Below are 27851 nucleotides of genomic sequence, written 5' to 3'. Positions count from 1 at the left end.
CAAGATGCACAAGCATACTCTGCTGATTAAAAATATATGTGGCATGCCTATCTGTTGGCAACTGTTGTGGGATCTGCATACGAAATGCTACGTTACAGTGTTTTCCAGTGTTTTAAAAAGCAGAGTTTGCTTGTGTGTCTTATTCTCCTAGCGATGCAAATAAGACACATTTTCAGGGAAGAAATGCACAAAAATACACTAGAAGGGCTGTTTAATGCGACTGCAGCAATGATGTATGAAGACACATCTGTAAGTACACAAGAATAATACGTTTAGAAATGCATAGGTATCTCATACTAAGGAAAAAATGGATGAATCCCAATTTCAAAGTGGAACTGAATGTAGAGCCTTTATTATACAGTAATGTTAAATGTTTGCAAGTATTTTTTATTTACTCCAGAGAGGGAATTCAATTACCGTGCCTAGGTGATTCAATTAGCGAGGATTACCCAGCATGTTAATTGCCGAGGGTGGACATTTCCTCGCAGCCTCAGGAGCTGCAAGGTAAAGTCCATGAGAAAAAAAACACCATCGGGCGTTTAATGTGCGAGCAAATCCATTGATTCTGCATTTAAGTGGAATCAGTGGGTTAGCACGCTTTAACCCGATTTACCACGTGGGGAAAAGGCTATTTACTTGAATAGCTTTTCCCGGTGCGGTGCAGTAAGCCCCGCAGCTAACTGAATTCACCAAGTGTCAGTAATGAAATGGGAGCTGTGTTTGTGGCTCAGAGCAATTTACTTTGTGGGAAAAAAATAAATAAGATTTTACTCACCGGTAAATCTATTTCTCGTAGTCCGTAGTGGATGCTGGGAACTCCGTAAGGACCATGGGGAATAGACGGGCTCCGCAGGAGACTGGGCACTCTAAAAGAAAGATTAGGTACTATCTGGTGTGCACTGGCTCCTCCCACTATGACCCTCCTCCAGACCTCAGTTAGGATACTGTGCCCGGAAGAGCTGACACAATAAGGAAGGATTTTTAATCCCGGGTAAGACTCATACCAGCCACACCAATCACACCGCATAACTCGTGATACTACACCCAGTTAACAGTATGAAATATAACTGAGCCTCTCAACAGATGGCTCAACAATAACCCTTAGTTAGGCAATAACTACATACAAGTATTGCAGACAATCCGCACTTGGGATGGGCGCCCAGCATCCACTACGGACTACGAGAAATAGATTTACCGGTGAGTAAAATCTTATTTTCTCTGACGTCCTAGTGGATGCTGGGAACTCCGTAAGGACCATGGGGATTATACCAAAGCTCCCAAACGGGCGGGAGAGTGCGGATGACTCTGCAGCACCGAATGAGAGAACTCAAGGTCCTCCTCAGCCAGGGTATCAATTTTGTAGAATTTAGCAAACGTGTTTGCCCCTGACCAAGTTGCAGCTCGGCAAAATTGTAAAGCCGAGACCCCTCGGGCAGCCGCCCAAGATGAGCCCACTTTCCTCGTGGAATGGGCTTTTACTGATTTAGGATGCGGCAATCCAGCCGCAGAATGCTCCAGCTGAATTGTGCTACAAATTCAGCGAGCAATATTATGCTTAGAAGCAGGAGCACCTATTTTGTTGGGTACCTACAGGATAAAAAGCGAGTCAGTTTTCCTGACTCCAGCCGTCCTGGAAATATAAATTTTTAAGGCCCTGACTACGTCCAGTAACTTGGAATCTTCCAAGTCCCTAGTAGCCGCAGGCACTACAATAGGTTGGTTTAAGTGAAAAGCTGATACCACCTTAGGGGTAAACTGGGGACGAGTCCTCAATTCTGCCCTATCCATATGGAAAATCAGATAAGGGCTTTTACATGACAAAGCCGCCAATTCTGACACACGCCTGGCCGAAGCCAAGGCCAATAACATGACCACTTTCCACGTGAGATATTTCAAATCCACAGTTTTAAGTGGCTCAAACCAATGTGATTTTAAGAAACTCAACACCACGTTGAGATCCCAAGGTGCCACAGGAGGCACAAAAGGGGGCTGAATATGTAGCACTCCCTTTACAAATGTCTGAACTTCAGGCAGTGAAGCCAGTTCTTTCTGGAAGAAAATCGACAGAGCCGAAATCTGGACCTTAATGGAACCCAATTTTAGGCCCATAGTCACCCCTGACTGTAGGAAGTGCACAAAACGACCCAGCTGAAATTCCTCTGTTGGGGCCTTCCTGGCCTCACACCACGCAACATATTTTCGCCAAATACGGTGATAATGGTTTGCGGTTACTTCGTTCCTGGCTTTTATCAGCGTAGGAATGACTTCTTCCGGAATGCCCTTTTCCTTTAGGATCCGGAATTCAACCGCCATGCCGTCAAACGCAGCCATGGTAAGTCTTGGAACAGACAGGGCCCCTGCTGTAGCAGATCCTGTCTGAGCGGTAGAGGCCATGGGTCCTCTGATATCATTTCTTGAAGTTCTGGGTACCAAGCTCTTCTTGGCCCATCCGGAACCACGAGTATCGTTCTTACTCCTCGTTTTCTTATTATTCTCAGTACCTTTGGTATGAGAGGCAGAGGAGGGAATACATAAACCGACTGGTACACCCACGGTGTCACTAGAGCGTCCACAGCTATTGCCTGAGGGTCCCTTGACCTGGCGCAATATCTAGTTTTTTGTTTAGGCGGGACGCCATCATGTCCACCTGTGGCCTTTCCCAACGGTTTACCAACAGTTGGAAGACTTCTGGGTGAAGTCCCCACTCTCCCGGGTGTAGGTCGTGTCTGCTGAGGAAGTCTGCTTCCCAGTTGTCCACTCCCGGAATGAACACTGCTGACAGTGCTAAGATGTGATTTTCCGCCCATCGGAGAATCCTTGTGGCTTCTGCCATCGCCATCCTGCTTCTTGTGCCGCCCTGTCGGTTTACATGGGCGACTGCCGTGATGTTGTCTGATTGGATCAGTACCGGCTGGTTTTGAAGCAGAGGCCTTGCCAGACTTAGGGCATTGTAAATGGCCCTCAGTTCTAGGATATTTATGTGTAGGGACGACTCCTGACTTGACCAAAGTCCTTGGAAATTTCTTCCCTGTGTGACTGCCCCCCAGCCTCGAAGGCTGGCATCCGTGGTTACCAGGACCCAGTCCTGTATGCCGAATCTGCGGCCCTCTTGAAGATGAGCACTCTGCAGCCACCACAGTAGAGATAACCCTGTCTCCAAGGACCAGGGTATCAGCCGATGCATCTGAAGATGCGATCCCGACCACTTGTCCAAGAGGTCCCACTGAAAGGTTCTTGCATGGAACCTGCCGAATGGAATTTTGCTTCGTAAGAAGCTACCATTTTTCCCAGGACTCGTGTGCAGTGATGCACAGATACCTGTTTTGGTTTCAGGAGGTCTCTGACTAGAGATGACAGCTCCTTGGCTTTCTCCTGCGGGAGAAACACTTTTTTCTGTTCTGTGTCCAGAACCATCCCCAGGAACAGTAGGCGTGTGGTAGGAACCAGCTGTGACTTTGGAATGTATAGAATCCATCCGTGCTGTTGTAGCACTTCCCGAGATAGTGCTACTCCGACCAACAACTGCTCCTTGGACCTCGCCTTTATAAGGAGATCATCCAAGTACGGGATAATTAAAACTCCCTTTTTTCGAAGGAGTATCATCATTTCTGCCATTACCTTGGTAAAGACCCTCGGTGCCGTGGACAGTCCAAACGGCAGTGTTTGGAATTGGTAATGGCAATCCTGTACCACAAATCTGAGGTACTCCTCCTGGTGAGGATGGTAAATGGGGACATGTAGGTAAGCATCCTTGATGTCCAGGGATACCATGTAATCCCCCTCCTCCAGGCTTGCAATAACCGCCCTGAGCGATTCCATCTTGAACTTGAACTTTTTTATGTATGTGTTCAAGGATTTCAAATTTAAAATGGGTCTCACCGAACCGTCCGGTTTCGGTACCACAAACAGTGTGGAATAGTAACCCCGTCCTTGTTGAAGTAGGGGCACCTTGACTATCACCTGCTGGGAATACAGCTTGTGAATTGCCTCTAGCACAGCCTCCCTGCCTGAGGGAGTTGTCGGCAAGGCAGATTTGAGGAAATGGCGGGGGGGAGACGCCTCGAATTCCAGCTTGTACCCCTGAGATACTACTTGAAGGATCCAGGGATCCACCTGTGAGCGAGCCCACTGATCGCTGAAATTTTTGAGGCGGCCCCCCACCGTACCTGGCTACGCCTGTGGAGCCCCCGCGTCATGCGGTGGACTCAGAGGAAGCGGGGGAAGAATTTTGATTCTGGGAACTGGCTGACTGGTGCAGCTTTTTCCCTCTTCCCTCGTCTCTGTGCAGAAAGGAAGCGCCTTTGACCCGCTTGCTTTTCTGAAGCCGAAAGGACTGTACCTGATAATACAGTGCTTTCTTAGGCTGTGAGGAAACCTGAGGTAAAAAAAATTCTTCCCAGCTGTTGCTGTGGATACGAGGTCCCAGAGACCATCCCCAAACAATTCCTCACCCTTATAAGGCTCTATGTGCCTTTTAATGTCAGCATCACCTGTCCAGTGTCGGGTCTCTAATACCCTCCTGACAGAATGGACATTGCATTAATTCTGGATGCCAGCCGGCAAAATATCCCTCTGTGCATCCCTCATATATAAGACGACGTCTTATGTTCGCAAAATAGTATCCCTGTTTGACAGGGTTACAGACCACGCTGCAGCAGCACTATCTGCAGGTCTCAGTCTAGTACCTGAGTGTGTAAATACAGACTTCAGGATAGCCTCCTGCTTTTTATCAGCAGGTACCTTCAAAGTGGCCGTATCCGAAGACGGCAGTGCCACCTTTTTTGACAAACGTGTGAGCGCCTTATCCACCCTAGGGGATATCTCCCAGCGTAACTTATCCTCTGGCGGGAAAGGGTACGCCATCAGTTACTTTTTAGAAATTACCAGTTTCTTATCGAGGGAACCCACGCTTTTTCACACTTCATTCACTCATTTGATGGGGGAACAAAACACTGCCTGCTTTTTCTCCCCAAACATAAAACCCTTTTTTAGTGGTACTTGGGTTAATGTCAGAAATGTGTAACACATTTTTTATTGCCGGGATCATGTAACGGATGTTCCTAGTGGATTGTGTATATGTCTCAACCTTGTCGACACTGGAGTCAGACTCCGTGTCGACATCTGTGTCTGCCATCTGAGGGAGCGGGTTTGAGCCCCTGATGGCCTTTGAGACGCCTGGGCAGGCGCGGGCTGAGAAGCCGGCTGTCCCATAGCTGTTACGTCATCCAGCCTTTTATGTAAGGAGTTCACACTGTCGGTTTATACCTTCCACCTATCCATCCACTCTGGTGTCGGCCCCACAGGGGGCGACATCACATTTATCGGCATCTGCTCTGCCATCACATAAGCCTCCTCATCAAACGTGTCGACACAGCCGTACCGACACACCGCACACACACACAGGGAATGCTCTGACTGAGGACAGGACCCCACACAGCCCTTTGGGGAGACAGAGAGAGAGAGTATGCCAGCACACACCAGAGCGCTATATAATTTTGGGATTAACACTATATTGAGTGAATTTTTCCCAATAGCTGCTTGTATATACAATATTGCGCCTAAATTTTGTGCCCCCCCCCCCCTCTCTTTTTAACCCTTTGAGCCTGAAAACTACAGGGGAGAGCCTGGGGAGCTGTCTTCCAGCTGCACTGTGAAGAGAAAATGGCGCCAGTGTGCTGAGGGAGAAGCCCCGCCCCTTTTTCAACTGACTTTCTCCTGCTTTTTCTGGAATACTGGCAGGGGTAATTTTACATCTATATAGCCTCTAGGACTATATATGATGTAGATTTGCCAGCCAAGGTGTCATATATTGCCCTCAGGGCGCCCCCCCCAGCGCCCTGCACCCTCAGTGACCGGAGTGTGAAGTGTGCATGAGGAGCAATGGCGCACAGCTGCAGTGCTGTGCACTACCTTGGTGAAGACCGAAGTCTTCTGCCGCCGATTTTCCGGACCTCTTCTTGCTTCTGGCTCTGTAAGGGGGACGGCGGCGCGGCTCCGGGAACGAACACCAAGGCCAGTTCCATGCGGTCGATCCCTCTGGAGCTAATGGTGTCCAGTAGCCTAAGAAGCCCAAGCTAGCTGCAAGCAGGTAGGTTCGCTTCTTCTCCCCTTAGTCCCTCGATGCAGTGAGCCTGTTGCCAGCAGGTCTCACTGTAAAATAAAAAACCTAATTTAAACTTTCTTTCTAGAAGCTCAGGAGAGCCCCTAGTGTGCATCCAGCTCGGCCGGGCACAGAAATCTAACTGAGGTCTGGAGGAGGGTCATAGTGGGAGGAGCCAGTGCACACCAGATAGTACCTAATCTTTCTTTTAGAGTGCCCAGTCTCCTGCGGAGCCCGTCTATTCCCTGTGGTCCTTACGGAGTTCCCAGCATCCACTAGGACGTCAGAGAAAAATTGCTGTCCCCACTTATCTAAGTGGTCACCTCAGACACAAACAAAATATGCTTTTATTGTGTACCCTTATAAAACTCATCTTGTGGTTTATTTAATATGGTAACATTTTAAAAAAAAATCATTGATTTTCGGGGGGGAGGGGGTTAAGGCAAAATCCAGGTGTTGAGTTGAAAAATATTTCTCAACCCGTGTGGACTTTGCCTTAGATAAATCTGCTGCTTTAAATCTCACCACAAAAATTGCAGTGAATCATTAATTTAGAAAAATCTCAAATTGTTAAATAAACCCTCTTAGCTTCAGAACACGCTTCATGCACACTTGTTAATTTATTAGAAGTAACTGCAGCCTACAGCACCAGGCTGGCACAGAATTTTGGACACCAGTTCAATGCGATAAATTATCTTTCAATCAAATTAACGTGAAAGTAATACCTTCTGCTTCTTGGATCAGTCCTTTGACATGTTCTTGATCTCGATGTAACATGAGTAAATTTGCATCCTTACGTTTCCCTTCCAGTTTCAGACCTTCAAGATCAGAACGAAGCTCCTGAACAGAAAAAAACCCATCAGTCTGGTCAGTTTCCCTCTGTGAAATATTTTTCTTCATGGCTTACTGGAAAATATACTACATAATTGTCACTAATGGGTGAATGGTGTATGCAGAAGTTGCTATATGTTTATTGCCACACAAACAAAAATTTTTTTTTTTTTTTTGGGCCAACAAATTATTGCCCGTAAGGGTTACATTTTGTACAACAAAACTTATTGTGCTTAAGCATTGACAAATAAAAGCAGGATCGTCATTCAAAATAGATATAATTTAATAACCAGTGTATATAGATATAGTCAAGATCCTGCCCCAGAATGATGACACTAAATAGGATCACTTGCCTGGCATCGGAAACCCCACCGTCAGGATCCTGAACGACCAAGTGCGGGGATTCTGAAGAGGTAAGCCGTGGTGGAGAAGGTGGCGGGGTGGAGTGGGGGGTGTTAGGCTTAGGCTGCGGAGGAAGAGTTAGGCTGATTCCCAGGGTGGTTAGGTTTAGGCTGCAGGAAGGGGGGGTTAGGGCTAGGCACTCCCCGAAGGGTTAGGCTAAACCCATATATACATATATCATAGTGGCAGGGTACAGGACTCCTTAGGTATAAAGCACTGCTGTGCACCATGTGCCTTTCTGCAGGGATGATTCCCTGTATGTTTCCTGAGGGAATACAGACACTGAAATATCAGAATTACACATTTTAAACATTTGACAGTGTTTGAGTGCCACCATTTCATTTTTGTTTTGTCAAATATATATAATACATACTCTGCACTCACCTCATTACACCTCCAAAAAATATTTAACTTATAACCTAGTTGTTTGTTCCAAACAAATATTACAAAACCATGTTCGGTAAGCCAATTCTGTCGAGTGTCTACACTCAGAGGCACCGAGAAGGGGGGGGGGGGGGATTGTTGGAGGGGCCAGACAGGGGCCCGGGTCCAACCCCCACCCAGTAGTCACTCTCTCAGCCTCTCTAACTGCCCCTGGCATCTTAGTCTCGCTCCGGTACACGTGTGTGTGTGTGTGTGTGTGGTCGGGGGGTTAGCGATTGCATTGATCACCCAACCCCGGATCTGCACCTTGTTAAACAGCCACCAGTGCCCCCCACATGTGCAGTGTACCAGCACACGTCAGAAAGCTTCTACACTGACTCACCAAAACATGAAAATTGTTCTAAATCTCTTGCCACCAGGTATCACACAGGTTTTATAAACAAACTATGCTTTTTCATGGGTTGAGGTCTGCTAGCTCATAGGCTTGCAGAAACAGAACCTCCACTAAGCATATCAATTAATGGGCACCTGGGAAATGACTTTAGCTGACAAGAACTGGTTTACATATGGGAATGGGGTGCAAGAGAAAGTGTGACCACAAAATGTTACATAAATAATTGGCTTTAATCCACATTCCTCATCCATCTGCAATCCCTCACATGTTCTGAGCTCACCTAATTATACTCCAAACTGTATTTCATCTAGATTCAGGGAGCGATTGTTCTAAAACATTGCAATAATTTGTGAAGTGTATTGAGATAGATAGATAGATAGATAGAATGTAATTATAGAATAGTTGCACTAAACAAGGTATGTTTACTGTGAAAGTCAACGTCACAGGAACAAATGGAGCTCTCTAAAGCTGTTACAAGAACAAATGCGAACAGGCACATGTATTTAAACAGTAAAATTGCACAACAGAGTTAATTGATGACAGGAGTGCTTTCAATCTCAATTAGTACATATAGAAAAACACCACCAGGTGTGGAAATAGAAATAACAATTGAAACTAATGTCCTTGTCGGGTGTGGTGACTGTGCACTCACTGCATGCTATTATGAGGGTCCTATATCTTGAGCTGGCTTACCAGCAACAGATGCCCCAGGCACTGATAACTTGCATCTACCAGTTTGCAAGGTTGTGTTTTACTTTTTCCTGGAGCGGCCTGTGTGTCTTATTTGTTTCCTGTAGTGGTTAATGTGCTTGTTTCTTTCTATAGGGGCCAATATGTTGGTTGATTTTTTTCCCTGTGGGGCCAATGTTTTCTTACTTTCCTGTGGAGGCCAATGTGTTATATATTTTCCTGTGGAGGCCAATGTGTTTTAGATTTGCCTGTGGAGGCCAATGTGTTTTATTTTTTTCTTGTGCAATGTTTTTCATTTGCACAAGCATCTGCGTTGCACAGGACATATATCCCAATGGTGTTCATACAGAGCTGCAGTGCAGACGCATGCACCGCGAAGTGTATAAGAAATGTGTTCGGTTTCCTAGGTGGTTACAGGGGGTTGGCTAATCAGACGCAGATGTAAAGTAGTTTCAGTGTTTTATGTATATATGGGCGTGTTAGTATTGGAGCAAACGACTGTAAAATAAAATCTAATTGAACAGAAGTTACGTCAATGATGTATTTGATTATGGTTCTTAGAGATAATGATTTTTCATTTATTTCATTACACATTTAAACTGCATCCCCATTAGATGACCACGCCTGCAGTTTTTTTTACCATGTCCATTTTGCTGTTGCTGTGTGCTAGAAGAAAAGCCAGGTTATTTGATTACATTTGCCCCCTGGCAAAGTTGCCAGCCAGCCCCTGGTCACTGCAGTTCTGATCCTGTATGCATTACTTAATACATCATAGAACATGTAGATCTAGGCCCCAGGGGAGGTGATCTTATACAGAAACTTTCACAGCGTGAAGTATATTGGATTTTTGAGTTGGATACACTTCCCCTCAAAGTAATGAATGAGGATTACAAATCAGCCCTGTTTTTGTAGTGCCTTTATCTACATGCTGCTTATATGATCTCAAAGAGGTTGTTTATGTTTTGATAAATGTTTTGAATAGTTTATGTTTTATATTAGAAATAGTTTAATGTATTTTATATATTTAGAGAAACAATCCATTTGCTGTCCTTTATAACTCTGTGTACAATGAGGAAAACATAATGTTGCTAAATATGCCTCATTATATTTAGATTTTAGTATTGTACATTCTGTTACATTCATAATTTTAATGCTCATTGGTCAAAGTGGGGTGGTCTCCCGACCGTCGGTCACATGACCTCCTCCAGCATCCCGACCCCCACTATCCCGATGGTCGGCATGCCGATCAACAGGGACTATTTCCACTCGTGGGTGTCCACGACACCCATAGAGTGGGAATAGAACCCGTGGCGACCGTAGGTCGCCACCGAGCCCGCAAGGGGCTTGCTGCACTTGCCCCTCCCCGCCGGGATCCCGGCGTCGGTATGCTGCCGGGATCCCGGCGTCGGTAAGCTGACCGGCGGTCAGGAGACCGCCGGTCAGCCATACTACACCCGTCAAAGTGTATTAAGTATTTTCCTTCTTAACTATGTCTAACAGATATGTCAGCCACCATACTATGGACAAATCCATAACTACATTTATTTAAAGTCCACTGCCATTACATGGTCACATTCAATGTAGGTGAATGGGGTTGCGCCTACATCAGGTACATGTGCACTCAAATACATTGTTTTCCAGTTACTTCTTAGGGAGATATCCTATTAGCCCTGGTAAAACATCGGATGCGAAAAACGTATGTTTTTCTCGATTTTTCACCAATTTTTTATTTTACAGGCTATCCAGATTGATTGCCTGTAAAAAATAAAAAAATAAAAATGCCCTTTCTCCCTAAAACACACAGGTTCAGTGAAACCAGTGTGTTTTCGGTAGAAACAGCCCCGTTTTCACACATAAAAACGGGGCTGTTTTGGGTTTCACCTGCCTCAGAATCCCTGATGACCGGGACAACCTGCAGTTTCCCATGGCCGCTGCAGCAGCAGCAGGCTGGGATTGCAGGCACGGCGCCGCAGCCGGAAGCTGCCACTCGGCACGGTGACCCCCGGCGGAGAAGCTGGGGCAGCGCCGTGACTTCATCCCCCCTCTCCCCCAGCAGCGGTCACATGATGGGGGAGTGCCCATGTGACAGGGGGGGAGCCGGAGGAGCAGCGCTGCATCGGGAGCTGTCAGCAGCCGGCACCCTGTGCCGCATCAGGTAACTCCCGATAAATCACCGCCTGTGCTGGCTTATCAGCATGGGATAGCCCCCGGCGGGACAATTAGTCCCCGTAAATTACCGGGGCTAATTGGATATCCCCCTTAGTGTCCCATCACAAGCGCATGCTCACTCTGGAACCTGGAAGTTCCAACATTGCACAAACTGGAAACAGGAAGCTCCAGAGAGCTAATTCACAATCAATGGAACCCCATTCTTATAAATATCGGACCTAGTGGCATATTAGGACCATACCATGATGAAGTCAGACCCCAACCAAATATCCATACTTGATATATCTCTATCAATTTCTTGTTGGTACCCACTTTTCCTGATCCTGGCTCGTTGACTTTTCATGTCGGTATAGCTAAGTGCAGACTTGGACTCCCAAATAAGATATGGATAAGATGCTAACCTTTTTATTTCTTGTACGTGCACAATTTGTATTGTGTGTTATAAAACATGTTTTAACATAGTATCACACTGTGTGGATATCCTTTGTTTTATACTCGCACTGAAGAAGTCATCTGCACCTTACCACACAGTGAAAGAATCTCACCAACCGTGGAAAGATCAGCACTACTTTTCATACTTCTGGTACACTGAAATGTATTTTGTGTTGATTACAAAAGAAGGCTGAAAAGAAACACAGATAAGCAGATCTATGCTTTTATTGGGGACACCTTTTTTGGAGATCAGTATGTTATACCGCCACCCGGGATGCCGAATGTCAGTATACCAACATCGGCATCCCGAGTGGTGGTATGATGGCAGGTGAGCGAGCGCAATGAAGCCCCTAGCGGGCACGCTGCGCTCGCCATGCTGTGCGCTCATTGGCGCCACAGGTTCTATTCTCCTTCTATAGGTGTCATGGAGGGGGAATCACCTACCGTGCCGGTATACCGCCGGTGGTATGGTAATCCAGTCAGGATCCCGGCGTCGGTATTGTGACAAGGGATCCCGACAAGCTGTATGCTGACCGCATACCCTTTATTCATAGTGATGAGCGGATTCGGTTTCTCGGAAACCGAACCCCCCCGAACTTCACCCTTTTTACACGGGTCCGAGCCATACTCGGATTCTCCCGTATGGCTCGGTTAACCCGAGCGCGCCCGAACATCATCATCCCGCTGTCGGATTCTCGCGAGATTCGGATTCTATATAAGCAGCCGCGCGTCACCGCCATTTTCACTCGTGCATTGGAAATGTTAGGGAGAGGACGTGGCTGGCGTCCTCTCTGTTATTGTTGAACTTGATTGTGCACTATTGCTTAATTGTGGGGAGGGCTGGGGAGCAGCTGTATACTATAGGAGGAGTACAGTGCAGACTTTTGCTGATCAGTGACCACCAGTTATCCGTTCTCTGCCTGAAAAAAACGCTCCATATCTGTGCTCAGTGTGCTGCATATATCTGTGCTCACACTGCTTAATTGTGGGGACTGGGGAGCAGCTGTATTAAATAGCAGAAGTACAGTGCAGAGTTTTGCTGACAGTGACCACCAGTATACGTTGTCTGCCTGAAAAACACTCCATATCTGTGCTCAGTGTGCTGCTTTATTGTGGGGACTGGGGACAACCAGTATAATATTATATAGGAGGAGTACAGTGCAGAGTTTTGCTGACCAGTGACCACCAGTTTATAATATATAGCATTACGGTACAGTAGGCCACTGCTGTACCTACCTCTGTGTCGTCATTAAGTATACTATCCATCTAGATTCTATACCTGTGGTACATTTTAGTTGTGCAGTTTGCTGACACAGTGACCACCAGTATATATAGCAGTACGGTACGGAAGGCAACAGCTGTACCTACCTCTGTGTCATCATTAAGTATACTATCCATCTACATTCTATACCTGTGGTGCATTTTAGTTTTGCAGTTTGCTGACACAGTGACCACCAGTATACTATATATAGCAGTACGGTACGGAAGGCCACTGCTGTACCTACCTCTGTGTCGTCATTAAGTATACTATCCATCTACATTCTATACCTGTGGTTCATTTTAGTTTTGCAGTTTGCTGACAGTGACCACCAGTATATATAGCAGTACGGTACGGAAGGCCACTGCTCTACCTACCTCTGTGTCGTCAAGTATACTATCCGTCCATACCTGTGGTGCATTTCAGTTGTGCGCAGTATATATAGTAGTAGGCCATTGCTATTGATAGTTACTGGCATATAATTCCACACATTAAAAAATGGAGAACAAAAATGTGGAGGTTAAAATAGGGAAAGATCAAGATCCACTTCCACCTCGTGCTGAAGCTGCTGCCACTAGTCATGGCCGAGACGATGAAATGCCATCAACGTCGTCTGCCAAGGCCGATGCCCAATGTCATAGTAGAGAGCATGTAAAATCCAAAAAACAAAAGATCAGTAAAATGACCCAAAAATCAAAATTAAAAGCGTCTGAGGAGAAGCGTAAACTTGCCAATATGCCATTTACGACACGGAGTGGCAAGGAACGGCTGAGGCCCTGGCCTATGTTCATGGCTAGAGGTTCAGCTTCACATGAGGATGGAAGCACTCATCCTCTCGCTAGAAAAATGAAAAGACTTAAGCTGGCAAAAGCACAGCAAAGAACTGTGTGTTCTTCTAAATCACAAATACCCAAGGAGAGTCCAATTGTGTCGGTTGCGATGCCTGACCTTCCCAACACTGGACGGGAAGAGCTTGCGCCTTCCACCATTTGCACGCCCCCTGCAAGTGCTGGAAGGAGCACCCGCAGTCCAGTTCCTGATAGTCAAATTGAAGATGTCAATGTTGAAGTACACCAGGATGAGGATATGGGTGTTGCTGGCGCTGGGGAGGAAATTGACAAGGAGGATTCTGATGGTGAGGTGGTTTGTTTAAGTCAGGCACCCGGGGAGACACCTGTTGTCCGTGGGACGAATATGGCCATTGACATGCCTGGTCAAAATACAAAAAAAAATCAGCTCTTCGGTGTGGAATTATTTCAACACAAATGCGGACAACAGGTGTCAAGCCGTGTGTTGCCTTTGTCAAGCTGTAATAAGTAGGGGTAAGGACGTTAACCACCTCGGAACATCCTCCCTTATACGTCACCTGCAGTGCATTCATCATAAGTCAGGGACAAGTTCAAAAACTTTGGGCGACAGCGGAAGCAGTCCAATGACCACTAAATCCCTTCCTCTTGTAACCAAGCTCCTGCAAACCACACCACCAACTCCCTCAGTGTCAATTTCCTCCTTACCCAGGAAAGCCAATAGTCCTGCAGGCCATGTCACTGGCAAGTCTGACGAGTCCTCTCCTGCCTGGGATTCCTCCGTTGCATCCTTGAGTGTAACGCCTACTGCTGCTGGCGCTGCTGTTGTAGCTGCTGGGAGTCGATCGTCATCCCAGAGGGGAAGTCGGAAGACCACTTGTACTACTTCCAGTAAGCAATTGACTGTCCAACAGTCCTTTGCGAGGAAGATGAAATATCACAGCAGTCATCCTGCTACAAAGCAGATAACTCAGGCCTTGGCAGCCTGGGCGGTGAGAAACGTGGTTCCGGTATCCACCGTTAATTCAGAAGCAACTAGAGACTTGATTGACGTACTGTGTCCCCGGTACCAAATACCATCTAGGTTCCATTTCTCTAGGCAGGCGATACCGAAAATGTACACAGACCTCAGAAAAAGACTCACCAGTGTCCTAAAAAATGCAGTTGTACCCAATGTCCACTTAACCACGGACATGTGGACAAGTGGAGCAGGGCAGACTCAGGACTATATGACTGTGACAGCCCACTGGGTAGATGTTTTGCCTCCCGCAGCAAGAACAGCAGCAGCGGCACCAGTAGCAGCATCTCGCAAACGCCAAATCGTTCCTAGGCAGGCTACGCTTTGTATCACCGCTTTCCAGAAGAGGCACACAGCTGACAACCTCTTACGGAAACTGAGGAAGATCATTGCAGAATGGCTTACCCCAATTGGACTCTCCTGGGGATTTGTGACATCGGACAACGCCAGCAATATTGTGCGTGCATTACATCTGGGCAAATTCCAGCACGTCCCATGTTTTACACATACACTGAATTTGGTGGTGCAGAATTATTTAAAAAACGACAGGGGCGTGCGTGCAAGAGATGCTGTCGGTGGCCCGAAGAATTGCGGGCCACTTTCGGCATTCAGCCACCGCGTACAGAAGACTGGAGCACCACCAAACAGTCCTGAACCTGCCCTGCCATCATCTGAAGCAAGAGGTGGTAACGAGGTGGAATTCAACCCTCTATATGCTTCCGAGGATGGAAGAGCAGCAAAAGGCCATTCAAGCCTATACATCTGCCCACGATATAGGCAAAGGAGGGGGAATGCACCTGACTCAAGCGCAGTGGAGAATGATTTCAACGTTGTGCAAGGTTCTGCAACCCTTTGAACTTGCCACACGTGAAGTCAGTTCAGACACTGCCAGCCTGAGTCAGGTCATTCCCCTCATCAGGCTTTTGCAGAAGAAGCTGGAGACATTGAAGGAGGAGCTAAAACAGAGCGATTCCGCTAGGCATGTGGGACTTGTGGATGGAGCCCTTAATTCGCTTAACCAGGATTCATGGGTGGTCAATCTGTTGAAATCAGAGCACTACATTTTGGCCACCGTGCTCGATCCTAGATTTAAAACCTACGTTGTATCTCTCTTTCCGGCAGACACAAGTCTGCAGAGGTTCAAAGACCTGCTGGTGAGAAAATTGTCAAGTCAAGCGGAACGTGACCCGTCAACATCTCCTCCTTCACATTCTCCCGCAACTGGGGGTGCGAGGAAAAGGCTAAGAATTCCGAGCCCACCCGCTGGCGGTGATGCAGGGCAGTCTGGAGCGAGTGCTGACATCTGGTCCGGACTGAAGGACCTGCCAACGATTACTGACATGTCGTCTACTGTCACTTCATATGATTCTCTCACCATTGAAAGAATGGTGGAGGATTATATGAGTGACCGCATCCAAGTAGGCACGTCAGACAGTCCGTACGTATACTGGCAGGAAAAAGAGGCAATTTGGAGGCCCTTGCACAAACTGGCTGTATTCTACCTAAGTTGCCCTTCCTCCAGTGTGTACTCCGAAAGAGTGTTTAGTGCAGCCGCTCACCTTGTCTGCAATCGGCGTACGAGGTTACTTCCAGAAAATGTGGAGAAGATGATGTTCATCAAAATGAATTATAATCAATTCCTCCGTGGAGACATTCACCAGCAGCAATTGCCTCCACAAAGTACACAGGGACCTGAGATGGTGGATTCCAGTGGGGACGAATTAATAATCTGTGAGGAGGGGGATATACACAGTGAAAGGGGTGAGGAATCGGAGGATGATGATGATGAGGTGGATATCTTGCCTCTGTAGAGCCAGTTTGTGCAAGGAGAGATTGATTGCTTCTTTTTTTGGTGGGGGCCCAAACCAACCAGTCATTTCAGTCACAGTCGTGTGGCAGACCCTGTCGCTGAAATGATGGTTTCGTTAAAGTGTGCATGTCCTGTTTATACAACATAAGGGTTGGTGGGAGGGCCCAAGGACAATTCCATCTTGCACCTCTTTTTTCTTTAATTTTTCTTTGCATCATGTGCTGTTTGGGGACAATTTTTTTGAAGTGCCATCCTGCCTTGACACTGCAGTGCCACTCCTAGATGGGCCAGGTGTTTGTGTCGGCCACTTGTGTCGCTTAGCTTAGTCACACAGCGACCTTGGTGCGCCTCTTTTTTTCTTTGCATCATGTGCTGTTTGAGGACTATTTTTTTGAAGTGCCATCCTGCCTGACACTGCAGTGCCACTCCTAGATGGGCCAGGTGTTTGTGTCGGCCACTTGTGTCGCTTAGCTTAGCCATCCAGCGACCTCGGTGTAAATTTTAGGACTAAAAATAATATTGTGAGGTGTGAGGTGTTCAGAATAGACTGGAAATGAGTGGAAATTATGGTTATTGAGGTTAATAATAATATGGGATCAAAATGACCCCCAAATTCTATGATTTAAGCTGTATTTTAGGGTTTTTTGTAAAAAACACCCGAATCCAAAACACACCCGAATCAGACAAAAAAATTTTGGTGAGGTTTTGCCAAAATGCGTCCGAATCCAAAACATGGCCGCAGAACCGAATCCAAAACCAAAACACAAAACCCGAAAAATGTCCTGTGCACATCACTATTTATTGACCATGATATATTAACTTTATTATACATTAGCAGGCGCTAATCCTCATTCATCCATCCTCTACAAGTTGCCATTTGTTGAATTGGAAAGTGTTTTTTTTTACTCAGTGTCCGTAGGACACATGGGTCATTTCATGTGACTCAAATTACATTTCATGCTCATTTTTAGAAGTTTAAATGCACCACACACAAAAATGAAGCTGAACTTCAACATTTTAAAATTTAGACAATTATATATATATATATATATATATATATATATATATAGGTAGGTTGTCATTAATGCTTAGCAGCAGAAAAAACAAAAATTGTACACTCTTAGTAGTTAGAATTTGTTTATATGCGTGACAACAGAATTGACATAGGAACTGAGAGGACTTATACATTTATTTAAACCTGCTTTCCTAATTACTTTTACAATATGATTGTTATACTATACACGTATAAGACCCTAAACGTATGATTGACACACAAACAAAAAACTGAATGTTTACCAAACTACTGTAAACTGAAAATCTGTTTTGACGTGACTCGCGTTACACACGAATGGGACTCGTTATGGACTCTTTCTATCCACAAATGGTTCTGATACAAATTACTCAAACCTGAAGAATCCACGTTAATTAATCAATGTAGGCCTGTTTATGTTCCAGATTTGCTGTGAAGATGTATAAAATATTTCATCTGGTGATGATGCTATATAAAACAGGTTTATAAAAAATTTGCCGTTTTGCATCCACTTCGATAACTTCCAAATATGTTCAGTGTTTACAGGCACAGGAAGTCAATATGCGATAAAATTAAATTTTACTTACCGGTAAATCTATTTCTCGTAGTCCGTAGTGGATGCTGGGGACTCCGTAAGGACCATGGGGAATAGACGGGCTCCGCAGGAGACATGGGCACTTTAAGAAAGAATTTAGATTCTGGTGTGCTCTGGCTCCTCCCTCTATGTCCCTCCTCCAGACCCCAGTTAGAGAAACTGTGCCAGGAAGAGGTGACAGTACAAGGAAAGGATTTTGGGAATCCAGGGTAAGACTCATACCAGCCACACCAATCACACCGTATAACTTGTGATAACTTTACCCAGTTAACAGTATGAACAATCACAGAGCATCAGATAAACCCTGATGCAACTATAACATAACCCTTATTTAAGCAATAACTATATACAAGCATTGCAGAAGAAGTCCGCACTTGGGACGGGCGCCCAGCATCCACTACGGACTACGAGAAATAGATTTACCGGTAAGTAAAATCTTATTTTCTCTAACGTCCTAGTGGATGCTGGGGACTCCGTAAGGACCATGGGGATTATACCAAAGCTCCCAAACGGGCGGGAGAGTGCGGATGACTCTGCAGCACCGAATGAGCAAACACAAGGTCCTCCTCAGCCAGGGTATCAAACTTGTAGAACTTTGCAAAGGTGTTTGAACCTGACCAAGTAGACGCTTGGCAAAGCTGTAATGACGAGACCCCTCGGGCAGCCGCCCAAGAAGAGCCCACCTTCCTTGTGGAATGTGCCTTAACTGATTTAGGCAGCAGCAACCCAGCCGCAGAATGAGCCTGCTGAATCGTGTTACAGATCCAGCGAGCAATAGTTTGCTTTGAAGCAGGCGCCCCAAGCTTGTTGGAAGCATACAGGATAAACAAAGATTCTGTTTTCCTGACCTTAGCCGTTCTGGCTACATAAACCTTCAAAGCCCTGACCACATCCAGTGACTCGGAATCCTCCAAGTCAGTAGTAGCCACAGGCACCGCATTAGGTTGGTTTATATGAAAGGATGAAACCACTTTCGGCAGAAATTGTGGGCGGGTCCGCAATTCTGCTCTATCCGCATGGAAAACCAGATAAGGGCTTTTATGTGACAAAGCCGCTAATTCTGACACACGACTAGCCGAAGCCAAGGCTAATAGCATGACCACCTTCCACGTGAGATATTTTACTTCCACCGTTCTGAGTGGTTCAAACCAGTGTGATTTCAGGAAACTCAACACCACGTTAAGATCCCAAGGTGCCACTGGAGGCACAAAAGGGGGCTGAATATGCAGCACTCCCTTTACAAACATCTGAACTTCAGGCAGAGAAGCCAGTTCTTTTAGAAAGAAAATGGATAAGGCCGAAATCTGAACCTTAATGGAACCCAATTTAAGGCCCAAAGTCACTCCCGACTGTAGGAAGTGAAGGAAACGGCCCAGCTGGAATTCCTCCGTAGGGGCATTCCTGGCCTCACACCAAGCCACATATTTTCGCCATATACGGTGATAATGTTGAGCCGTCATATCCTTCCTAGCCTCTATCAGCGTAGGAATGACCTCATCCGGAATGCCTTTTTCTGTTAGGATCCGGCGTTCAACCGCCATGCCGTCAAACGCAGCCGCGGTAAGTCTTGGAACAGACAGGGCCCCTGTTGCACAAGTCCTGTGTTAGAGGCAGAGGCCACGGGTCCTCTGTGAGCATTTCTTGCAGATCTGGATACCAAGTCCTTCTTGGCCAATCCAGAACAATGAGTATTGTTCTCACTCCTCTTTTTCTTATGATTCTCAGCACCTTGGGTATGAGAGGAAGAGGAGGAAATACATAGACCGACTGGAACACCCACGGTGTCACCAGTGCGTCCACAGCTATCGCCTGAGGGTCTCTTGACCTGGCGCAATATCTCTGCAGCTTTTTGTTGAGGCGGGATGCCATTATGTCCGCCTGTGGCAGTTCCCACCGACTTGCAATCTGCGTGAAGACTTCTTGATGAAGTCCCCACTCTCCCGGGTGGAGGTCGTGCCTGCTGAGGAAGTCTGCTTCCCAGTTGTCCACTCCCGGAATGAACACTGCTGACAATGCGCTTATGTGATTCTCCGCCCAGCAAAGAATTCTGGTGGCTTCTACCATCGCCACCCTGCTCCTTGTGCCGCCTTGGCGGTTTACATGAGCCACTGCGGTGATGTTGTCTGACTGAATCAGAACCGGTTGGTCGCGAAGCAGGGACTCCGCTTGACGTAGGGCGTTGTATATGGCCCTTAGTTCCAGGATGTTGATGTGAAGGCAAGTCTCCTGACTTGACCACATCCCTTGGAAATTTCTTCCCTGTGTGACTGCCCCCCACCCTCGGAGGCTTGCATCCGTGGTCAACAGGACCCAGTCCTGAATGCCGAATCTGCGACCTTCGAGAAGGTGAGCACTCTGCAGCCACCACAGGAGAGACACCCTGGCCCTGGGGGATAGGGTTATTAACCGATGCATCTGAAGATGTGATCCGGACCACTTGTCCATTAAGTCCCATTGGAAGGTCCTCGCACAGAACCTGCCGAAGGGAATGGCCTCGTATGATGCCACCATCCTTCCCAGGACTCGAGTGCAGTGATGCACTGACACCTGTTTTGGTTTTAATAGATTCCTGACCAGTGTCATGAGCTCCTGAGCTCTCTCTATCGGGAGATAAACCCTTTTCTGGTCTGTGTCTAGGATCATGCCTAGGAGAGGCAGATGAGCTGTAGGAACCAACTGCGACTTTGGAATATATAGAATCCAGCGGTGTTGCCGTTACACTTCCAGAGAAAGTGATACGCTGTTCAGCAACTGCTCTCTTGATCTCGCTTTTATGAGGAGATCGTCCAAGTACGGGATAATAGTGACACCTTGCTTCCGCAGGAGCACCATCATTTCCGCCATTACCTTGGTGAATATTCTCGGGGCCGTGGAGAGACCAAACGGCAACGTCTGAAATTGGTAATGACAATCCCGTACCGCAATTCTGAGGTACGCCTGATGAGGTGGATAAATGGGGACATGAAGGTATGCATCCTTTATGTCCAGAGTCACCATAAAATCTCCCCCTTTCAGGCTTGCAATGACCGCTCTTAGCGATTCCATCTTGAACTTGAACCTTTTCAGGTATATGTTCAGGGATTTTAAATTCAATATGGGTCTGACCGAACCGTCCGGTTTCGGGACTACAACATGGTCGAATAATAACCCCCTCCTTGTTGAAGGAGGGGAACCTTGACCACCACCTGTTGAAGATACAATTTGTGAATTGCAGTTAACACTGTTTCCCTCTCGTGGGGGGAAGCCGGCAGGGCCGTCGGTGAGGGGGCATCTCCTCAACGTCCAGCTTGTATCCCTGAGACACAATATCTATTGCCCAGGGATCTAACAGGGAGTGAACCCACTTGTGGCTGAACTTACGAAGGCGTGCCCCCACCGAGCCTAGCTCCGCCTGTGGAGCCCCAGCGACATGCGGTGGATCTTGTAGAGTCCGGGGAGGACTTCTGTTCCTGGGAACTAGCTGTGTTGTGCAGCTTCTTTCCTCTGCCCCTGCCTCTGGCAAGAAAGGACGCACCTCGGACTTTCTTGTTTCTTTGTTCGAAAGGCTGCATTTGATAATGTCGTGCTTTCCTAGGCTGTACAGGAATATAAGGCAAAATATCAGAATTACCAGCTATAGCTGTGGAGACCAGGTCCGAGAACCCTTCTCCACACAATCCTCAGCCTTCCATATGCCTCTTAAGTCGGCATCATCTGTCCATTGCATATTCTACAGGACACGTCAAGCAGAAATCGACATAGCTTTGACTCTAGGACCCAGTAGACTCATGTCACTTTGGGCATGTTTTATATATATTTATATATATATATATCTCTTAAGACAGCATCTTTAATATATATAAATGTATCGGGGGTATACCGCACTGGAAAATAATAATGTATCTAATAGATATTATTAAGACCAAAATATAATGAGTACAAAGAGAAAACCAATGTTTTCTAATTAATCTTAAATTTGGTGGTGCACCCTGAGTCAGTAATGAAACATGCAACAGAAAAAGAGAAAAGAAGACTCTTTTGTGGGCGCACTCTTATATGTATGTGTATAGAAGTCTCAGAAGAAACAAATGATAAAAATTATATGCAAATTTTATTAACAACAATCGGTAAAATGGTAGTAGAATATACTGTCAAAAGTATCAAAAAGAGGAGGGGGTGGGAAAAGGGGAACACGGAACAAATTTTTACAGTGTAAATACTGAGTAATAGTTCTGGACTGCCTGGGTACGAAAATGCAGAAAATAACAGCTGGAGGCCTGAAAAAAATCTCTATAAGAATCCTAGGTAGGTATGTAAATATAAGGATATTAGGTTGATGATAAGTCAGCTAGATCTCTTATAAGTAATAATGAAGAGACGGATGGGGTAGATAAAGATGGAATGAGTAAGATGAATCTGCTGTCAGTGTTAGACGCTGAGCAAAACCGTCCAGGAACTTCTACTAAACTGAGTATTCCTCAAGAGTCTCCCACTTGAGTACTAACCCAGCCCGACACTGCTTAGCTTCCAAGATCGGAAGGATTCGGGCGTTGCCAGTGTGGTATGAAAGTAGAAGAGATATTGGTATCGAAGGCTCGGGAATCACTGATGAGAGTTCATGAAATGGAGAAGAAAAAGAGTAGATATAGATTGGAGAAGAAAATAGGGGATCTGCTGCCAATGTTAGACAGGGATAGTTACCCCTGAATCAGTGGTGAGAGTCCTGAAATTAGAGGAAGTAGGAAAAAGATGGGGGGGGGGGGGGAAGGAACAATGCTGGTCTAAGGTAGTTTTGGAAGGGTTGATGGTTGATAAACTACCAATTACAGGGTGCTGATGGTACCTGTGATATTAATAATACTTGATGTTGTAGAAAGCAGATTGTAAAAATTGGCAGAAAGTTAAGATGATTTAAACCATGCAAAAACATCTGTTTGATGCTATCAGATTGATATCATTTGTCTCAAAGTGATATCAAGTGGGAAGATTAGAAAAATAGTAACATATAGGTGACAACAGTTCTATAACAAATAAATTGTGACTTTTATGTCTCACTGTTTGTCAGAGCTGCAGAGATACTTTACATAATAATAATAATAGTGGAAAATGATACTATAAATCTTTGCTCCAAGTGGATTTAAGAAAAGGCAGAAAACAAAGAAGAAAAAGAAGAAGAAAAACTTGAAAGAATACTGAGCCAATAAATATGTCAGATTTATAACTGAACATAGCTCTGGTAACCCATTATAGCTCAGAAATATCGTATGTCATAAAATGAGGAGCCGCTAAGTGCCGGCTGCCTAAGAAACAGATACTTTCATAATCTGATGTAAATAGGTTTTGTAAGATAGTATATAAGACGAGCATCAAAAATGAATACCAATAGATATACAAAGAATATACTGTAATTGTGCAGATGTTACCCGGAATGGAAGGGGCGATCAGTCACTGGTATGCGGCAAAATATAGTGTACACAAAGGATGTCCGTATCAAGGTCCAGTCATGTCACGAATGCGGGATGCAGTAGTTACTGAGATTACACAGTGTGATGCAGCCGCAAAGCAGATCGGTCTACCTGGTCTGTTTCAGAGACGGGGTCTGTCGAAGTCTATTACAGACTGATGATAGAATGTCCAATCTGTAGTGAGGCGAGCTGCAGTTGTAGAATGTTACATAACTGCAGGGCTGGTGCGGCTCTCTGTGTCCGAGATGTACCAATTAAAGGGTGCTGGCAGTACCGTGATGATACGAGCTGCAGTTGTAAGATGTTACGTGACTGCAGGGCTGATGCGGCTGCCTGTGTCGGAGATGAAGGAAGAAGGAGCGCAATGTCCAATGTCCCGTCGCGGCAGTGTGCGGCGGCTTGTTGATGTAGCGGCTGAATGAGACGGAGCTGCTCGAGGTTCAGGCTGTCCGGAGTCGGCTGTCCCCCAGGCAGTGGGGTTACGGAAGACGCGTTTCGCCCGTTTATATATATATATATATATATATATATATATATATCTTAAGACAGCATCTTTAATATATATACATATACATATATATATATATACATACTAGGGCCTCAATCTCTGCTGATAAGGTACCTGTCCACGCTGCCACAGCGCTATAAACCCATGCCGACACAATCGTCGGTCTGAGTAGTGTACCAGAATGTGCACGCTATCTGCAGGATCCCTGAGGATAGCTGTTACGTCAGGGCTACCTTTTGGGCAAACGTGACACCCTAGGGGAAGATTCCCATCGTATCCTGTAGGGAAAGGATACTCCCTGAGAATTCTTTGTGGGAAACTGCAGTCTCTTGTCTAGAGATTCCCGCTCTTTTTCATCATGAGAGGAGGGAAATTTACTTCAGCTTTCTTCCCCTTAAACATGTGCACCCTTGTGTCAGGGACAGATGAGTCATCAGTGATATGCAAATCATCTTTTATTACAATAATCATATATTGAATACTTTTCTGCCATTTTGGCTGTAACTTTGCATAATCGTAGTCGACACTGGAGTCAGACTCCGTGTCGATATCAGTGTCTATTATTTTGGATAGTGATCATTGAGAGACTCTGAAGGTCTGTTCTCTAATCTTTTGTGCAATAAATTCACCTTAGCACTTAATTACACATATCCAAACAGGTGTCGGCGTTGTCGACGGAGACACCCTCTCACACACATATTTGCTCCATCTCCTCCTTAGGGGAGCCTTTTACCTCAGACATGTCGACACACACACACGTACCGACACACCACACACTCAGGGAATGCTCATCTGAAGACAATTCCCCCATAAGGCCCTTTGGAGAGACAAAGAGAGAGTATGCCAGCACACACCCCAGCGCTATTAACCCAGGAATAACACAGTAACGTAATGTTAACCCAGTAGCTGCTGTTTATATTGATTTTTGCGCCTAATTATGTGCCCCCCCTCTCTTTTTACCCTCTTCTACCGTGTAACTGCAGGGGAGAGGCTGGGGAGCTTCCTCTCAGCGGTGCTGTGGAGAAAAAACATGGCGCTGGTGAGTGCGGAGGAAGAAGCCCCGGCCCCTCGACGGCGGGCTTCTGTCCCGCTTTCATGTACAATTTTTGGCGGAGGCTCATACATATATACAGTGCCCAACTGTATATATGCAAACTTTTGCCAAAGAGGTCTCTAATTGCTGCCCAGGGCGCCCCCCCTGCGCCCTGCACCCTTACAGTGACCGGAGTATGTGGGTGTAGTGTGGGAGCAATGGCGCACAGCTGCAGTGCTGTGCGCTACCTCAGTGAAGACTGGAGTCTTCTGCCACCGATTTCGAAGTCTTCTTGCTTCTTTCACCCGGCTTCTGTCTTCCGGCTCTGCGAGGGGGACGGCGGCGCGGCTCCGGGATCGGACGACAAGGGTGAGATCCTGTGTACGATCCCTCTGGAGCTAATGGTGTCCAGTAGCCTAAGAAGCAGGACCTATCTGCAGAGAGTAGGGCTGCTTCTCTCCCCTCAGTCCCACGATGCAGGGAGACTGTTGCCAGCAGAGCTCCCTGGAAATAAAAAAACCTAACAAAATACTTTCTTATAGCAAGCTCAGGAGAGCTCACTAAACCGCACCCAGCTCGTACGGGCACAGATTCAAACTAGGGTCTGGAGGAGGGACATAGAGGGAGGAGCCAGAGCACAACAGAATCTAAATTCTTTCTTAAAGTGCCCATGTCTCCTGCGGAGCCTGTCTATTCCCCATGGTCCTTACGGAGTCCCCAGCATCCACTAGGACGTTAGAGAAATATATTGATTTCCAATAATCATACAATATACTACGATCATTTAGCAGAAGAAATATACTAAAATGTTAGCAGTTATGTGAAATGTAAAAATTTTCATGTATTGTGTCCTATACTTCATGGAATGCTCCATATGTATCTTTTTTGGTTTCTATATACAGGTTGAGTATACCATATCCAAATATTCCGAAATACGGAATATTCCGAAATACGGACTTTTTTGAGTGAGACTGAGATAGTGAAACCTTTGTTTTTTGATGGCTCAATGTACACAAACTTTGTTTAATTCACAAAGTTATTAAAAATATTGTCTAAAATGACCTTCAGGCTGTGTGTATAAGGTGTATATGAAACAAATGCATTCTGTGCTTAGATTTAGGTCCCATCGCCATGATATCTCATTATGGTATGCAATTATTCCAAAATACAGAAAAATCCCATATCCAAAATACCTCTGGTCCCAAACATTTTGGATAAGGGAGACTCAACCTCTAATATTGTTGTTGCAAATATTTATCACCAGTTTATCTATAGTGAACAGTTGGGATCTGCTTAGATCTGTCCAGCACTGCAAATATTATATTATAGACCAGTGCCGTAACTAGGCATTTTAGCGCTGTGTGCAAGAAACGACATTGGCGCCCCCACACGCAAGATAGGGGCAGTGCGCGCCGTAGGCACGTGAAAAATATACAGGGGCGTGGCTTCATGAGGAAGGGGCGTGGCCACAAAATAATAGCAATTCATACTACGGTACACAGTAGTCTCCATTATTCAAATTACGCTGCACAGTAGCGCCACTACACCAGGTAGAGCCCCTTTTATACATTACAGCAGACAGCGTCCCCCTTTTTACACATTACAGCAGAAAGTCCCCCTTTTTACACATTACGGCAGACAGCGTCCCCTTTTTTACACATTATGGCAGACAGCGTCCCCTTTTTTACACATTACGGCAGACAGCGTCCCCCTTTTTTACACATTACAGCAGACAGCGTCCCCCTTTTTTACACATTACAGCAGACGGCGTCCCCCTTTATACACATTGCAGCAGCCAGCGTCCCCCTTTTTACACATTGCGGCAGCCAGGCCCCCTTTTTACATATTACGGCAGACGGTGTCCCCCTTTTTACACATTGCGGCAGCCAGTCCCCCTTTTTACACATTATGGCAGACGGTGTCCTCCTGAGAGAGAGAGAGAGAGAGAGAGAGAGAGAGAGATACTTACCATCTCCCCGCTGACAGGCTCCTCGTGCTGGCATCTCCCTAGGTGCAGGCATCGGACAAGGAGGAGGAGGGAGGGGGACTGGAGCCGCAGCAGCGCTATTTCATTGGTAGTAAGCGCCACTGCAGCTGTCCCCTCTCCTTCCGTATAGGCTGCCCGGCGCTGCTGTGGATGCTGGGATGCGGTTCCTCCATCCCAGTATCCACAGCAGCGCCGGGCAGCCAATACGGAAGGCGAGGGGACAGCTGCAGCGACGCTTACTACCAATGAAATAGCGCTGCTGCTGCTCCAGTCCCCCTCCCTCCTCCTCCTTCTCCGCTGCTGCTCTCTCCTCCACAGCGCGGCGGCGGCGCAGACAGCAGAGTCGGCATGTAATGAGTCAATTTGACTCATTACATGCCGCTGGCCATGCGCCCTCAGGGCAACTGCGCTGTGCGCCAGGCCCATCTGGCACACACGTAGTTACGGCCCTGTTATAGACACACTACTATGAGGAGAATTCACCATCACTAAAAAAAAACTTTTACTTTTCCTTTGCTTTTGTAAAATGTAAGTTTAGGATGCAACATGGACGGTGTAATGGTTACCATTATTACCTCGCGGCACTAAGGTCAGTGGTTCGATTTCCACCATGACCCCAAGTGTGTGGAGTTTGTATATTCTCCCCGTGCTTGCGTGGGTTTCCTCAGGGTACTCCGGTTTTCCTCCAACAATCCAAAAATATACTGGTAGGTTAATTGGCTCCCAACAAAATTAACCCTAGTGTGAATGTGTGTGTGCGTGTACATGTGGTAGAGAATATAGATTGTAAGCTACACTGGGGCAGGGATTGATGTAAATGGCCAAATATTCTCTGTATAGCGCTGCGGAATATGTGTGTGTTATATAAATATCTGGTAATAAATAATAACTAGCAGAAGATTGTGACAAATATATTTTGTACTACTTGCTTCACATTTCATCACTCTTTTGTTTACAGCA

At 46.2% G+C, this 27851-nt stretch overlaps 1 protein-coding gene and 1 pseudogene across 2 annotated transcripts in view; both read right to left on the bottom strand.

Annotated features, from left to right (window-relative positions):
- LOC134909900 (cingulin-like protein 1) overlaps positions 1 to 27851 on the bottom strand; it is a 288659-nt gene that overhangs the window by 215388 nt on the left and 45420 nt on the right. For both annotated transcript variants that reach the window (XM_063917267.1, XM_063917268.1), the window contains one exon: positions 6826 to 6940. In XM_063917267.1, coding sequence (XP_063773337.1) covers positions 6826 to 6940 — 115 coding nt within the window. The remainder of the gene's footprint in view (positions 1 to 6825; positions 6941 to 27851) is intronic.
- On the bottom strand, positions 22355 to 22473 carry LOC134912815 (5S ribosomal RNA; annotated as a pseudogene).

Source organism: Pseudophryne corroboree, chromosome 4 (assembly GCF_028390025.1).
Source record: "Pseudophryne corroboree isolate aPseCor3 chromosome 4, aPseCor3.hap2, whole genome shotgun sequence".
In the NCBI taxonomy this organism is placed as follows: Eukaryota; Metazoa; Chordata; class Amphibia; order Anura; family Myobatrachidae; genus Pseudophryne; species Pseudophryne corroboree.
Note: the sequence above shows the minus strand (reverse complement) of the source record. Positions and strands in the feature narration are given on the sequence as shown.